We start from the raw sequence: 17,298 nt of genomic DNA on the forward strand, positions 1-17,298 counted from the left end.
TGCGGTGACTCTCCTAATGTAGTTTAAAAAGACTTCCTTAGTCCCTTTACTAAGGTGGCCACTCATTCCTTCTGGAGCATTTTAAGCAAGAAGGCATGTTAGCCTTTTGTCATCGATAAAGTATTAAGTGTTGAATACGAGCACGAAATTCTTCCTTTTCCGTAAAGCAAATATTTCATGGTGTTGCTTTACATCCTTTCTTCTTCATTCTCTCTTGCTTCAGAAAGTCAAACGTAAATATCATTTAACCCAATTAAATAAACGATTCAAAATATGCAGGACCCATGTTATTGATCCGTGTTACAGTGTTGGAGGCACTGAGAGCGAGATAATTGAACGACTTATTTTGCCTCTCAGGCATTTGGCACTATGAAAGAACATTTAAACTTTCAAGAAAAAATAAGTACTTTTCTTCACGACTTCTAAGTGCATTATTTTCACATATTTTGAGGACCTACTAAGTACAAATCACTGTGATAGAAGCCGGCAGAGGTACAGAATGCCTGGTGTGTACATTCATGGCTGGTATGTTGCAAGCACAGGCCTCCGATCCAGGGCTGGCGCTCCAGTGCTGCATGCTTGACTGAGAGGGACTTGAGAGGGACACAAGGGACTGTCAACTAGGAAAGCCACATCTTCTCGACCTCTCTAACGCACCGAATTCCCCACTTCATTGAGTCCCTTCAGTCTGCAACGTCAGAATGTCCCTTTACTTCCCAGGTCCAACGACATGTGTAGAAGATCGGTCAGAAGACGATGCCAAACTTGGTCGCTCTTTACGACGCTTCTGCATCCCCCTTCCCGAGCGCCTTCTTCAAGGCCTCCTTAACATCTCTGTTTCTCAGCGTGTAGATCAGGGGGTTGGGGTGACGATCGTGTAGAAGAGAGTAAGGAACTTGCCCTGGTCCTGGGAGGACGTGTTTGCTGGCTGGAGGTACATGTATATGATCGTACCGTAGAAGAGCGACACGACAGTTAGGTGGGAGCTGCAGGTATTGAGCGCCTTCTTTCGCCCCGCGGCGGACTTGATCCTGAACACGGCCCGCGCTATGTGACCATAGGAGATGAGGATGAGAATGAACGGTGCCAGAATGATAAAAATCGCCAGAGCAAACGCCAGTGCCTCGAGGGGCATGGTGTCCACGCAGGCCATGCCGATCAGTGCCGGCATCTCACAGAGAAAGTGGTCCACCCGCCTGTGCCCACAGCGGGGCAGCATCAACGTCTGGGGTGCCATTATGAGGGAATTGCCAAAGCCGCTCAGCCATGCCACTGAAGCCAGCTGTCCACAGAGGCGCGGGTGCATGATGACGGTGTAGTGCAGGGGTTTGCAGACTGCGGCGTAGCGGTCATAAGCCATGACAGCCAGGAGGACACACTCCACCCCGCCCAGGGCCAGGACAAAGTAGAGCTGGATGGCACAGCCCAGGTAGCTTATGGTCTTGTCTGGGCCCCACAGGTTGTAGAGCATCTGGGGGATGGAGCCTGTGGTGAAGCACATGTCCAGGAACGAGAGGTTGGCCAAGAAGAAGTACATCGGTGTGTGCAGCCGGGGGTCCAGAGCCGACAGCGAGATGATGGCCGTGTTGCCGAGGAGTGTCAGCAGATAAAAAGTGAGGACAACCACAAAGAGGACCAGCTCCAGGTGGGGCCGGTCAGAGAAGCCCACCAGGATGAAGCCTTCAGAAGAACTGATGTTGTACCTTTCCATCACTGGTGACCACTCAGCACCTGTGAGGAGAGGGTGAGCATCCGTGAAGGGTACAGACACGTTCCCTCAAAGCAGAATGGCTGATAAGGTGGTAGAACGGGAACACGAACGGCCTGGGGGTCGCCGCACTGGGCAGATGGCCTGGGGGACGCCCGTGCTCGGCGGTGTTCAGTGTGAGGAGTGCAGCGCCGGGAGCTGCTCAGGCTCCTGGCTGTGACCATTCACCAGCCTTCTGCATCGTTCTTTTCAGATTGGCAGGATGAAAAAGGCTGCTTGTATTACAAGAAACGAACACTCAAAATTATCTTTTTTTTTTTTTTTAAATGAGGAAGCACCAAATTCTCTGATAATATATGTGACCCTTGGATAGGGGAGCAGCTTGTGTCTCTGGATCATAGAGCCCAGCTTGCCGATAGCTGAAATCTCATTCTAAATGTTGTCTCGTCAAGACTGGGAACCCGGAGTCACATGCAAACTCAACAGGAAAAAGACGATCTTGTCACTGTTTATAGCTACACCTTGGACCCCACCCATTCTCTTTACTGGAGCACGACCCTAGCATACCCCCTGCTCGGCCCTGTCCTAACCCTCTGATGAAATGGTGTTTTATATCAATGTGGCATATTTTAACTCTGGGGTTAGGTGACCTTTCTGATGTTGGGAACACTTTCCTGTAAAGATAGAAAAGATAGGAATAAAATAATTCCCAGAACTCAGTCCCCATGGAACTATATTCAATGTTCTTTTACTATTCCTCTTATTCGCATTTTATCCTCACGAAGAACTCCGCTTCCAGGAAGTCTGCATTGATTATTTTATTTATGTGTTTCTTGTGATCCCATAGGAATGAAAGGTTTTGTATTTTCTGTGATACTTTACGCTTTCAATTATTGGGTAGTGTTTTTATGTCTTGGGTGAGTATACTATACAATGTAGGTTAACCAAGGGCAAAGTTTCGTTCTAATATTTTTGCAAATTTTCCTAAGCAGTTAGTAAAAAGTAGTAGAGTGTGACTCTCTTTAAAGGGGACGTATCGCGTCTCCCATGTGAGTGGGACAAAAAATGGGGTTCTCATGCTCTGAGAATGCTTTGCCATGACTAAGTCATGTTGTGGCCTGTGTTCTCAATGAAAGCTCTAAGATTTTGTACTTTAAAACTGACATTTACTGAAAATTACAGGGTTGTAAAAGTCATCACTTCGGAGGCTGCAACAGCTTCTGCAGAGGGATGAATAGATGTGATAAAGTCTGGGGGATGGACAATGCACCGACTGGATAACTGAGGACCGACACAGGCCAGCATGGAGGGCTTTCCCTCTGCCCTTCTAAAATGGAAACTAAAATATCTATAATTAAGAAAAAACACATATGTATACATAAGTAAACTGGGAGGGTAGACGCCAAATGGATGATAGCGAATGTCTCTGGAAAGGAAATTGGATCAAAGATTGGGACTTTCTCTATATCTATGGTGTTTTTTATTTCTTTAAAAATAGAAGGAAGTATGGCCCTAAAGAATAGCTATTAATTCTGAATAGGGATATTTTTTCTGTTCGTCTTTGTAAATTTTCACATGTTTAAAATATCTCAGATTATAAAAGAAAAATAACAATATGAATTACAAATCATTTAAATATTAATGTAACGACTGTTTGTGGACCTCACGAACTAGGCACTAATATTAACCATTTGACATAGTTTACCTCATTTCACTCTCTAAGCAGCTCCAGGAAGTCAGCAATTTCATCGTCGTCATAACAAATTAAGCCACCGAGGCCAAGAGAGGGACAAAATAAGCTGGCTGGGTCGCACAGTCGGCACACGGAGCCCTGCAGTCACTCAGATCGCTTCCGCGACCTCACTGCAATGGCAGGAAGTGGGCGGCAGAAAAATCACCGCAGAGCTGCGTGTGAAGGATCCACACGAGCTGTAAAACTGAGCCTGCAACTCATCTCTTTTGATTCATTGCACAAAGTTTAATGCAAAGTTTTAGTGCTTATGAGGTGAGTAAGGCAGGTACTGGTCATGGTATCACAGGTGAAGATACAGACAAACGAGTCACGCTTTTTATTCAGAAAATGAGAAATTCAGTTAAAATTTGCCCGCCTGGATGTGTTAATGTGTGTACACTGGGCATAGAAACGGTCAGAATGAGCTCAGTTCTGGTGTCACTGGCCCCATGGGAAGTGAAGGCAGGCAGCTGTGATTGACAGTGACTGTCTCTCCTCGTGGTGGATATGCAGAGAAGTTTCCCTACGTCTGTGAAAATTTATGCTTGCACGTGTGGATATGAATGTTTATCCACTGTAGAGCACAAACCCGAGTTGTTTTTGTCTGTTTCTCAAATCAACCAAAGGACCCACAGAGCATGAGATTATTCAACTAGGATTATTCTCATGAATTTTTCATTTTGATTGAAAAGTTTTTTCGTGGCTGTCTTCTTGTGTTATCACATCGAAATTCAATTGCTACTCTTCCAAGTCTTCCCTTTGTGAGGACTGAATTCTTACATCTCTGAACTTTAAATAACCAACGGTAATTCTTTTAAGCGATCCATGAGTGCGTCTATCCTTCTTTGAGCCTCATAGGATGGCTTCTAAACACAGGGACATCTTAGTTTTCTCACAGGAGCCATATACATTAATTCTTGGATTGTATGATTCAGTCGATCACTTATTGCATTTAAGTAAGTTTCTATTGTTTGGAAATGAGACAGATGTGTATCGTCTGTGACTTCTGGATCCTTGAGCAGGTAATTTCAAATTTACAAGGTTTTAAAAAATTGAATCTAATAATGCCCCAGTATCAACTATTATCTAAAATCTTCTATGAAGAGCCAGAATGGGGGTTTACTGAGTAGAGTGTTTGGAGGGATGAATTGTCAAGTTCCAGGGCTAAGGAAAGTACTGGCATCTCCCCGCCAAACGAGCTGCTGGTCTGCGCCAAGCGGAGTGCAAGGCGACGCAAGCCTGAGGGACCCAGAATGCTCCCGGCTGGAGGTCCAAGTCCTGGGGTTAGCACTCAACAGCAGTCACCGAGAGCTCATCATTCAATACTCTCTCATGCGACACAGACCCACAATTAGTGTTTTTATTCTTAAGGTTTTCCAGTTCAGTAGATTAAACTACTTTTTAAATTTATGTTTTTGGTAAGAACTCCATTAGTGAGTTCAAAATCTCTCTCCAGCTTCCTCATGAATGAGGATATTAAACCACCATCTTTCAGTTGGGTCAATCCTATGTAAATAAAGTGCATAGACACTTAGGCTGTGAAGTATTGGCATAGTATGTCCAGCTGTCCATGATTCAGCTATAGTCTATGCTTCAAAAAACAAAAAGAACCCCCCAAATCAGACGTTTGGATAGAGGCCTAGGTCACATTTCTTCCTACACAGGACCATTAACTTACCAAACTTGACCGTAACCTCAGAAATGCCATGTCCACTGCACGTCCTCTTTCTTGGGACTTCACTTGAGAGTTCAACTGGGATGACCAGAGTGAAAACGGGAGAAAAGAAAGATGATGTTTAGGAAGTCTGTGAGGGAGAGAAGGTGATAAAGAGGCAAGGGGACCCGGCAGCTGACTCTGGGCGGGTGAGGAAAGAGTGTTGATGAGCACAAGGTAGTCACACCTGAGGCCCGAGCGCCCGCACCCCCTCCCACCCCCATAAGGAGCAGCCTGAGGAGCGGGAGGTCTCTGATGCACACTCAGCGCAGGGAACAGAGATCAAAGGATTCATGTTTGCAGAGGAAGAACTTCTTATGGGTTTCCGAGCTGATGCAGGGTTGGTCACTTCCCTTTCTGTCTCACCCTGTGGAGTAAAACTTTTTTCTCGAAAATTCCCTTAACTAATTATCTCTAAAAAGGGTTGGGAGAGCATATGGTCTCAGAGGAAATATTACTTTTCCCAAAACACACACACACACACACACACACACACACACACACGAGATGAGAGAGAGAGAGAGAGAGAACCTAATCTTCCTCGCTGGGTGGTTAGTACTGAGCATTAGGAGCAGAAAACGGTCACCTCATTCTTAATTCAGAAGAGCCCGGGCTCGGTGGGAGGCGTGGGAGGGTGTGGAGGACCCGCACAGGCCGCTGGCCCTTGTGATTCGTGTCCTCTACCGTTTGCCTGGTGCGTTCGGTGCAGAGAAGTGCTGTTCCTAGTTCTTCGTCATTTTGTTTACTTAAGATCAATTTTCTATGCAATTTTTAGGTCCATAATAATAAAGCTTGAATATTCTCCTTTTAAGACAGATATATTGAGAGAAGGAAGGCAGATAAAAAACGATTGACTTTGACATTTGAAATTAATACGAAAACAAAAAATAGGTCCAAAATGTTAAAATAATCTCATTTCTACTTGCCGTTTGGTTTTTAAAGTATTAAAATTATCTCAAGAAACTTACTATGGAGCCGAGTCATTAGAATAAATGAACAGATTTGGGTTTTTTTAAAAAGACAAAAGATAATAGTATGCACGTGCTACTTCAGACCACTTTACTCTAGTCATAGGGTGAACGAGGTAGAAGCAGGTGCCTCACAAAAGCAGATTTTCTCTATTTAGCTGTCAGAGACTTCTAAGGGAGATCAACCTCACATCTCACCTCTACAACTGGAGATTTTGATCAATACACACCAGAAAACATGTAAATGTGCTTTGTACATTTAAAAATGTTATTTAGATTTTAATAACCGGTACTATTAATTTTCTGTGAATGACTAACCTCGGTGGCCATTTCTGGATACTTCTGTCAAGTAGAAACAGAGCACATGTCAAATACTGTGTTTTAAATATAAACATTATTAAAGTTATATACTATAATCATAATACCATTAATTGTATTGGTAGAGATAGAAGATAGCTAGATATAATGATAATATTATCACCTCCGTTAATTTATAAGAAAATGGCATACGATTTTTTTTCATCAACAGAAATATTAAAGTACATGGGTGAGCAAATAAATAAAAACTAGTCAACATTAATTCTGTATTCCAACAAACTTGGCACAGTCAGATGGGCCACTCCCCTGAGAGCTGCTTCTTAAACTTAAATTAGGTCTTTAGCTTGTACAACCATCTCAGCCTAATATTTTCTCATGGAAACTGGAGAGAAATACCTGGAGAATTTGATGCTCTCAAGAATTTCCTTTTTGAAATAATGAGTCCCTGTGAGGAAAGAGGTCCTTGTGGGGTAGTCACTCAGTACAGGGGGTGGATGCTTAGCCGAAGAAGACTTTAGAAGCAATCTTTAATTTTTTTGCCACCTGACTCTTACTCACACCCTAAACCACTCCTAATCCATCACAAATACACTTAAACTTGTAAATGATGAAAACATTATAGTTGTGGAAAGCTATTTTCTGTGAAAATAATACAATTCAAGGGTTATAGTGACTGTAAGAGCTGCTTCCCAGCATATGACTTAATATGTTATAATATGACATCATAGAATGTTGTCAGAAAAAAAAATGGAGCCTGTAAGTTTATGCCAGTCACCTTCATTATCAACTGCAATTATATTTAAATAAATGATCTTTCATTGCAATATAATCTATTTTTTATCATTGTAGCTTTTGTGGAAGTGAACAACAGATTATTTATAAAACCTTTGTCTCATGTATTCATAAAATTTAATGTCAAATGTCCATCACTTTTTTGAACCTTATTTCCCAAAACTTTTCTTCCCTCTTCCTCCTCCACTTCCCTAAGAGCAGGACATGAATCTCCCTTGTGCAGTTGTCACCTCTTCCAACTTTTCCACCTGACGACTGCTCAGCACTGAGATGGATCTGTGTGAACAAATCTTAGTGAAATAGCCCCTGTCTTCCACCATACGCTCCTGAGTCACTTCCCCCACTTGTTCACTCTCTGAAGCCCAAACTCCTTTTTCTTTATTACACCAACATATACGCCCACAGGTCTGGTTACTTTTTTGAGTTTCACGTCTTTTATGCGAATCCTGTGCACTAAAATATTAATAGAAATTGTATGCCTTTTCTTCCATTCATCTGTTTTCTGTTAGTTTAATTCCAGACATAAGTTTGAGATGATCACAAAGTCAATGTCAGTAATCTTTAAAGAACTGAGAAAATAGCAATGAAACCAGAGTAATGGGAATTTAGGAATTTTACATTTTAAAAAATTAGCCACTAATTGATTAAATACACTATGTAATGGTAAGTTTTAAAGTGATTTATAACAAAAGTCTACACATATTTTACTATCAGTTACTTTGTAATTATTATTAACATATATAGAACATATAAAAGTGCATGAATATATTTTATATGTTATTTAAATACATACATACATGATATGTATTATCTGAATACTATTTAAATTTTCCAAGTAGAATTTACAAACACTTCTCGGTATAGTTTTGAAGAATACCAAGCAATAGTGACTAAGATGGTAAAGCATTTCTACCTGTTCTTGTCTGCCCGTAAAACCTCACTCAAAAGGTGGCTAATGAAACACAACCACTCTGGAAAGAAGGTACTATTGTTCCAGGACTTATATATGTTTTAACCTACTAGAATATGCACTTGTCAATAACTTGCGTGAACTTAAGGATGACAGGCGTAAGAGATTAAAAACGAGACCAAACTGAGAGAAATCGATGATTCTATAGACGTCAGAAATAAAATTTAAAAATAGAAGCAATTAGTAAATGGGTGAAATTTAACATAATCATATTGTATACTACAGGGCGATAGAAATATGACTAACAGTAAGTCCCGTAAAACCTCAATTGGGAACATACTGACAATAAAACATGTAGATTATTCATTTCAGTAGGGTTCACATTTTAGAAGATAGATTGTAGAACTAAAATGCTTCTGCAGAATAATGACTAGAGGATTCAGGAGTCAGAACACCATGCCTCTTGAATTACCGATGGCATAGATTTGACAGGGGATGTAAAATGCTTTGTCAAAGCATGACACGATAGCTAAAGGGCAGCCGTGAAGAGTGAAGTTTGTTCCATAAAGGTTGGAATTCTTACTTATGAGTAAAAATAAAGTAGAATTTTAGCACGATGTAAGAAAGGACTCACCAAAAAATTGGCTTCATACCATGAGGAAAGAGCAGAGCATTTCTGGCAGTGTGGGAAAGTAGAAATCTATACAAAATAGAGATTGAATTAAATAATCTGCCTAATGCCTTTCCTCTTTAAATTCTGTTTAGTAATTTCCTGTAGTTAAATCACATCTGTCATAGCCATTTCTGTCAATGGCCAGTGGTAGAAAAGCAGACACGGAGAAAATGATAACAAGAGCCAAGCCTTTGGGGAAAAGCCGTGTAGAAGTCGAGTTGATTCTCGTGGCTTCTAGAGAAGAGCCAGGTGGAAGCTGCTTCTTCGACATCCACAAGTCAATATTGGGAAAATGGAATCGCTCGAATGGGAAAATCTCTCTGTGGAGATACGATTTTCAGTTACTGGAGGAAAGTTGGACTACATGACTTGTCAGGTCCCTTCTAACCCAGAAAGTCTCAACTTCTACCGGGCTTTTTTCTCTGTGCCTGCTTTGTGAAACATTTTCCAAGTACATATAAGTAAGTGGGAGTTATATAAACGTGTATTCACATAGAGACCTACCTTTACATCTGCAATAAGAAGAAGGCTGGAACCATCAAACATCAGTTGGTATCTCTGTGTGACAGGATCACATTGGACTTGTACTTTCTTCATTGTACATTTTTATATCTTCGATAATTTCTACAGACAACACACCTTAAAAAAGATCACCTGAGATGGATCATCAGCGAGACCTGCATCCCAGTCCCAGCTGCGTGACACGTGGAAATTATTCAGCCTCCCTGATACTTAATTTCTTCACCTGTAACTGGCATCTTCCTCACAGCAGTGCCCTGGGTAATGGCCGATGGTGATATGCACTTCTATTTTAAGAAAATTTCTTTGAATTATCTGATATACTATGCCATTAACATCATAGAAATTTTATTTTTTGAAAACTTTTTATATACATGTTTTAAATATATAAGCATGAAGAATTTTAGGATAAAACGACAACTAATTATATTTCTAAAACCTAGAACCTAGAACCTGATAGTCGTCACTGTAAAACGAGAAAAGAAAGATGTTTCTGTCCTTCCAGGCCTGCGGCTCAGGTGAAGACCCGTTGTACTGAATCTGAGAACACACAAATGTAGCAGAACGGAGTTTAACTATGTAGGTAGAAATCACAGAGAAAAACTCCGCACTGCATAAGATACCTTTCTGATGAGAACAATGCGATATAAAAATTTTGAATCTATTTTCTATCCAGAGACATTCATGTAATGCTCATTTAACAAATTTGTACTATGCGTTCACCAGGTCATTTTGCAAATCTGGTGCTGAGAATACAGAGCTGAAAGGTCTGCTCAGCGAAGGCAGGAGCCGTGTCGTCCGTCCTTGTCACACCTGTCTTCAGAGGCTCAGTGGTGTTCCATAAACCAGGGGACCACGAGCACATCTCGGGGCTTCGGTTTCTCTAGCACGCCTGTCCCACGGAGTTCTTCACCTGCTCTCTTCCACGGCTCCCTGCTCCCAACCTTTCTAATAAGCCTTGCTGAATCCAAGTAAACAAAATCTCGTGGCAGAAGCAAGGATCATGAGATCGTCCACGGTCTTTCTCCTTGTCCTTCTGCTGAAGAGGGCCCTGGATTACTGGATCAGATCCTCCTCCATCTCTGACTCTCTAGGATGAGAAATGAGGCTTCGCAGGAGAAAAGAATAAAATGCTTTGAGCTTCCCTGGGAGCCTCTAGTGGAGCTAAGATCACGGTGTGGAGGAGATGGAAGGAAATAATCTGACAGGAGCCTTGACAGACAGAGCTGGCAGGCCAGCCCGGCCGTCCCTGCAAAGGGCATCACCTCCCTCTCAGTGGCCCCCGAGCCTACTTTCACTGTCCTCCTGCAAGTTCAGTTTAGAACTGCCTGTTTCAATTTTTTTTTTTTGGCTTCTCAAGACTGACCGGGCGCCCTACGCTTATGAATTTCTTCTTTCAAAGTTGACATTGGAGGATCTGAAGGATCTGATAAGCAGATTTCTTTGGGCAACCATGGAAAAATATGACAATCTCTAGTCTAGATTCTAGACTAACCCCCAAACATCGGAGTCGAGGGAATCAGAATCTAAGAAGAGAAACGAAGTTATTCAAAAGACAAGCACCCAGTGTCACCCCTTAGGACCCAATGACCCGAGTCTAGTTATTTCACGTTAGTGAATCTTTTTTTTCCCCCGGTCGTCTGGAAAAAATGGGAGAAATACGTGTTTCAAGTGTGTCCTGAGGATCAGATGAGGAAATTATGTCACTGAACGGAGTTCGTCCACTCAGCTCAAGCCGAGCCGGACGCCAAACGCCGAGGACTGCAGTGGAGACTGAAGAGTTGCTTTGTGCGCACGGGCAACGTAGGGAGAACAGGAAAGTTCTGGCTCAGAAGCCCAGACTCCCCACTCCGGGGCCAGGGTGGGTTCGGAGGGGTTAGGGAAACAGGTGTGTGGGGTCCAGACTTTGGTTCCGGGTACAGCTGGAGGTCGACCTTCTCCGCTGCGCGCGGGCCTCGGCCGCCTGACCCGCGGTGTGGGTTCGAGCTGGTTCTGCCGCCCCCGACACGGACCCCAGAGCTATGGGACCAGTGACTCCTCCTAGGCCCCAAAGCTGAAGCCCGGGTTGGCAGGAGCGTGTCCCGACCTTCCGCCGCGTCCTTCGGGGGCCTGCGAGCCGCCGGTTCCGAAGCCCGCGCTGGGCTTCGGGGCGGGCCGGCGCCCTGGGCTTGGCGCCGCGGCGGGCTGGCGAGCACGTGCTCCGCGGCCGAGTTTGGCCCGTAGGTTTGCGTCAGACGCGGCAGAATCTCCCTGAAAAAGAGGAGGCCTGTTGGGGAAACTTCTCTGTCACCTGATTCCCAATCTGCGGGGCTATCGTGCAACTGTAAATAGCACATAATTGATAGCGAACGAAAAACATTCCTGTCTGTGACGTGCAAGTTAAGTCTGTCGCGAGGCGGGACACTTTCCTCCCTCCCCCCCATCACTACCCTCCTCCTGGCGGAAAAGCCAGTTTTTACTCTTACACATTTAATTCAGTCTTCCTGATCTGTAAGTGGCGTCCCTTAATTCTCCTTTGAACTGGTGGTAAATCACCAATGACCTCATCAATGAGTTAAATAAAATCTTCTAAAAGGGGTTCAATTTAAATTTATCCCCTTTTTTTTTTTAATTTTTGGAAATTTACCCTTTACTGAGACCTTTGCGCTCGACCATGGCAACCGAAAGCGGAAGGCAAACCCACAGTTCATAATGCCGCCTCCGCTGTCTCTGGGGTGAGCAGGAACAGTCCCCGGCCCTGTCCCGGTCCCCCTCCTTCCTCTTGGGGCGCTCGGTTCCCTCCGTCCCTGCCTCCCAAGCACCCGGCTCTAGGCGTCCGAGGCTCCCGGGCTCTGCAAGGTGCGCGGCCCCGGCGGTGAAAGGGGTGTTCCTGAAGAGAAAGGAAGAAGCACCCGAGGTTCTACTCAGTAGAACGAAAACCCACCCAGACATCTTTTTGGAAAGAAAATGAATTGGTGGTTAGATAAAAATAACGGGGAAAGCCCATTCCTACCACCGGCAGAGCGGCTGGGGAAGCGAGGCATTGGTGGTTCAGTGGTAGAATTCTCGCCTGCCACGCGGGAGGCCCGGGTTCGATTCCCGGCCAATGCAGCTTCCCTTTTCCTTTTTCTTTTTTCCTCTCTTTCCACGTCCCCCCACCCCCACTCCCATCCTTCCGATTGTGTTGAAAATGCTCGTTTGGAGGTCGGGTATTTTCGACCTCGAACCACTGGTTTTCTCACACATTCTGACTATATGACTGGACAGCAGGCTGACGATGGGCTCTTTTCTAACAGAAACATCGAATTTTGTGCATTCGGAATATTTGGATTCAGTGAATTCTGGACTCGCTCTCTTGTTTGAATCATGAATAAAACCGACGAGTGAACTTTGAGAAAAAAATTGTTTTTTAAAGACACACAAAAGTAGCTTGCAAAGATAAATACGAAAACAAACAATTTTAGGCGGCGGATACAACCGCGAAAAGCAGAGTGGCGCAGCGGAAGCGTGCTGGGCCCATAACCCAGAGGTCGATGGATCGAAACCATCCTCTGCTAGTACTTTTCCTAAAAAAGTGCTGGAAGCTTTTAGAACTTAAACAGTCTTGAGACCCCCGCAGTTCTGTAGCTAGAGAAATCTTGAGCAACCGCGAAGGAAGTGTTTTCGGCCCAGGAGAACTTTATGACACATACATCACACAAATTAGAAAGGTTCTAACAAAGACATGCCACATGCACCATCTCAGGGAGCAGAATTGATAATATTAAGCCATCAGCCAAAAGTTGAAAGGTCTCCATCTTTACCTACCACCAAATTGTAAACACGAATGTAAATTTGAAGTTCGAAAGGACCATACGCAGCTATTTTTAGTCTGAGAACCAGCTAAAGGGGGTATTCTCCCAACGATCTCAAACCTTTGCTGTTTTCCTCCTTAGCATTTATCACTGTATAGTATATAGTATATTTTATTTATTCATTTAGTGTTTTATCCCCTATAGTCTGTAAATTCACAAGAACAGAGGTTTTTGTCTCTTCCCCCTGTGGTTTAGTTGCTGTAGTATCCGGAACGCAGGCTGGAGCATCTTAGTCACTGGTGTTTTGGTAAACACTGTATGTTAAAAGCCACAATTTCTAATATACCAAACACCAGTATTCGACATGAGTCTTCACCTTTTCCTTTTGCCTTTTAAAAATTTCAGAAGAGTGCAAAAGTGACTACACAGAATCGATCTACTACTATTTAATAATGTGGCATATTAACTACAAATCCTTTTTATATTTGAAGGAAAAAAACCCCACATAAAATTGAAGTATCCTCAATCCTAATATCTCCTTTCTCAGGGGAAACTCTATCATGAATTTGATGTGCCTCTCTCCTATTCCTTTTTTTATTTTTAATGAATAATTTCTCCTTGCAAAGAGTCTAGGAACAGCTTATAATTGGCTCTCATTTAAATCATAATGCTTAGAGGACAGCATAAGGACGTTTTCAGACGCGTATTTCTTAAAAACCTTACCTACAACACACTGTTTCCCAAGAAGGTGTGAAAGGAAGGAGAACAGCAAGAGAAGGGAAGGTGTGAAACTCAGGAGACGGTGTTTCCTACGAGGAGAGAGAGGCAGGAATCGCCAGGAGGGAGAGCAGCAGGAAGACGTGTCCAGCAAACTCCGGGATACACTGGGCGGGCACTCGGCAAGGATGGAGAGAACTACGTGAAGGAAAATGGAACGGATAAAGGTCTGACAGGCTTCCATTTGGAGAAAAGTCTTAGAGCTGAGTTAAATGGCATGTAGAAAATACAGAGGACCAGAAAACGGAAAACTAGGCCATCAGGAGAGAAGCATTTATTAATCCCAGAGAAAATAAAAAGTTGTACAAGAAATGTAATCATAATACAATACACAACTTGATGCGAATATTATTTACATAGCCCATAATAATCCACTCACTAAATATTGATTTAACTGAGGATCGCCAATTAGCTATATTAGGAGGATTGGGAGGAAGCTGCAAGAATGTGAATATTCAGGGTGGGAAGTTGTGTAAGAGAGACAAATTGTGTAAAAAAAAAATTAAGAAGTAGCAATAAAAGCAAAACATTTAAAAATAAAAAATAACGATGCTTATTAAAAAAAATAACATTTACTTTATGCGTATCCACACAAAAGCCTTTCCCTCACAATACTGTTGCCATTAAGTCTATTGCTCTGTGTTGATCTGTGACCAAACAAAGCAGCACAGCTGACGTTTACACGATGTGGGGACTGGGAGCTTGATTTTCCGCTAGTTCCAAAATGCAAGCAACATCTTTATCCGTCCAGCAGAAGAGGTATAGAGGTTTGTCATTAAGGTTCTTTTATTGACATTTTAATTTTATTTCCACATAAAATTCCCGTCACAATAAAGAACCACAGTATTCGGTTGAGATGCCAGCTCAGGTCCTGTTCCTCTTTCATTCTTGCCAACACTTATGCCCCCGGCAAATACAATTCCCTTCTGAGATGAATTTTAAAATACTCTTCTCAGTAACAAGCTTTCTAATCTTACAGATAACTAGAGGCACATGTGATTAATCTTTAAAAAAAAAAAATTGCCAAAAAAGATAAAACGCGTCCTGCTATTTTCTCCTGGTTCCTATTTCAGAAATGGAATTTTTGGTTTGCTCTTGGATATTGCCGCCATGGATGGAGCATCTCCTCAAAGCGGTGGATTTACCTCCTAACCTGCAAGGCACTCGTTCTGCTCTCTAGATGAAGAGTTCGTTAACGAGCAGAAAATGAAAGGAGAACAGTTCTATTGAGATAGTCATTTTGCAAAGAACTAGAGACTGTGGGGCCTCCAAGCACTCCCTCTGCACGGTACAGAAACCGCCCCTGCCACCCGCGGTTTCCCTTCCTGCGGTTTCAGTTACCTGTAGTCAACCAAGGCCTGAAAATGTGAAATGGAAAATACCAGAAATAAGTAATTCATAAGTTTTAAATTACGAGCTGCTCTGAGCACTGTGATGAAATCTCCCGCCATCCCGCTCCGTCCTGCTGGGGCTGTGGGTGGCCTCTCCCCAGTGTGTCTTGCTGTCACGCTCTTCACCTATTAGGCCCTCACAGCCATTTGGCTTAGTGGTGTCACAGTGCTTGTGTTCCCATAACCCTTATTTTACTTCATAATGACCCCAAAGCACAAGAGCTGTGATGCCGACAGCTTGGATATACCAAAGAGAAGCTTTAAAGGGCTTCCTTTCCGTAAAAAGGTGAAAGATCTTAATAAGGAAAAAAAAACTGTATGCTGAGGTTGCTAAGATCGACAATAAGAACAAATCTTCTACACGTGAAATTGTGAAAAAGAAAAAAGGAATCTGTGCTAGCTTTGCTGTCGCACCTCAAACTGCAAAAGTTATGGCCACGGTATGTGATAGGTGCTTAATTAAGGTGGAAAGGGCATTAATTTCTGGGCAGAAGACATGAACACGTGTTCCGATCCACCACGTGTTGCACCAGAAACCATAGAGCCTGTAAGAAGGCTTGAGCAGGGGACCCCCTGAAATGAAGGGCTGCATTCACACAACTTTTACTACGGTATATTGTTACAATTGTTCTATTTCCTTATTAGTTCTTGTTAATTCCTCACTGTGCCTAATTTATACATTAAGCTTTATCATAGGCCCGTATGTAAAGGAAAAAACATGGTATGTACAGGCTTCGGCACTACTCATGGCTTCAGGCATCCACCGGGGTCTTGGAACGCATTCGCTGCGGATAAGAGGGATGACCGTACTGGTTTTTCCAAGGTTGAAATAAAGCTTGTCACATGTTACACTGTTAGCAATAGCTTCGAGTGACCTGCGTGAAAGAGATGTTTTGACACAGATTATTTCTCCTGGGAGGGACTTCAGTGATCTCTTTTAGCTGAGCAGCAGAGAGCGAGAAGATGAGACGATGCAGTGAATTACACAGTGCGATGGCAGCGGCCGCCGGGGTGGTGGCAGATCGAATGCAAGACTAATGATTCCTCAAAGTATTAGTCTTCACTTTATAGCTTTGGATGCTGACAGCAGAGGCTCCCAAGCCTCACTGTCCCCCGAGAGGTCTAGAAACTCCTAGTGTGGGGCGATCTCCCCACGGCAGAGCCGAGTGTACACCTGATGAGGTTGGAAAGAGGGACCCAGGACTGGGACCAGGTTAGCACCTTGCAATGAGAAGGCATCTTTAGACCAAAAGATGAAGCAGGCAACTGCACAGAATATAACAGCATTTATTACATGGTAATTTACTTATGCGAAGGTTGGGTCAGAGCAGAACAGACAACCCATCAGTTTTGTGTTAATTATTCTCCACTGCCTGCGCCCCATTATATTACTTTTAAATAGTATAACTTGAGTACTAATGATTGACAAGCGAAGGGATGAAGAAGTCAGTAGTGCCAAGGGCCTTACCTCCTGGTAGTCTTGTGGTGGATGATTGTTTAGAATCAATACTCTCGCTATTTTGATATTTATCTTGGTTGTTGCTAGCATTCTGGCTGTTGCTAACAAAAATATTTATGGTTACATTTTAAGGGACGCAGATAATCATCAACTAGAAAGCTTTGATATGCTTGCTAAGGATGGTGAAGCTGGTCAAAGATCACGTGGGAAACTTAAAAATGAAATGAAATTTGTGACACAGATATGGAGTCGGTTTTGTTCACATCTGCGTCTGTATTGAGGGGATGAAGCGGGGAGCAGAGGGTGTTAAAGCTTTGAAATAAAAGGAGAATTTAGGCGCCATTGAAAGATGCTGGGGAGGGGAGCAGACTTTCCCCCCTGCCTTGGGTCTCCAATCCCAGCATTCCTGGCCAGCCCCGCCTTCAGCCCACTTCCTACCTCTGGGGTGTTTTCTGGGGCCTGTTTTCTTTAAACATGGGGTTCTGTCTGACCTATGTCTCAGGATTTCCAAAAATTATTTTTATTTTCAATTACAGTAGACATTAAATATTATTTATGTTAGTG

General features: G+C 43.1%; 2 protein-coding genes, 1 long non-coding RNA gene and 2 other non-coding genes across 9 annotated transcripts in view; 3 read left to right on the forward strand and 2 right to left on the reverse strand.

The window, feature by feature from the left end:
- LOC120606155 (putative olfactory receptor 2W6) lies at positions 1-3,606 on the reverse strand. The gene is given in 3 exon segments (XM_039867322.1): positions 1-862; positions 865-1,731; positions 3,414-3,606. Coding segments are annotated over 2 exon segments (933 nt in total). The 5' UTR covers positions 1,712-1,731; positions 3,414-3,606; the 3' UTR covers positions 1-776.
- Positions 3,272-17,298, forward strand: part of LOC120606167 (histone H3.1) — a 17,923-nt gene continuing 3,896 nt past the window's right edge. Inside the window, exons 1-2 of one of the 5 annotated variants that reach the window (XM_039867342.1) lie at positions 3,272-3,285; positions 4,568-4,573. The gene's annotated coding sequence lies outside the window, so the exon portion shown is untranslated. Of the gene's footprint in view, positions 3,286-4,567; positions 4,574-5,875; positions 5,880-11,812; positions 11,825-15,819; positions 15,823-17,298 lie in introns of those variants that run through there. The other 4 variants (XM_039867338.1, XM_039867340.1, XM_039867341.1 and 1 more) reach the window with 4 other exon arrangements.
- LOC120606208 (uncharacterized) lies at positions 4,535-11,299 on the reverse strand. Its single transcript, XR_005653847.1, has 3 exons — positions 9,320-11,299; positions 5,741-5,958; positions 4,535-5,193 (listed from the first exon to the last, which is right to left on the reverse strand). It is a non-coding gene; the product is annotated as an uncharacterized LOC120606208 (long non-coding RNA).
- On the forward strand, positions 12,354-12,424 carry TRNAG-GCC (transfer RNA glycine (anticodon GCC)). Its single transcript has one exon. It is a non-coding gene; the product is annotated as a tRNA-Gly (tRNA).
- TRNAM-CAU (transfer RNA methionine (anticodon CAU)) lies at positions 12,799-12,870 on the forward strand. Its single transcript has one exon. It is a non-coding gene; the product is annotated as a tRNA-Met (tRNA).

The sequence above is a fragment of the Pteropus medius genome, unplaced genomic scaffold (genome assembly GCF_902729225.1).
Source record: "Pteropus medius unplaced genomic scaffold, Ma_sr-lr_union100, whole genome shotgun sequence".
NCBI classification, from domain to species: Eukaryota; Metazoa; Chordata; class Mammalia; order Chiroptera; family Pteropodidae; genus Pteropus; species Pteropus medius.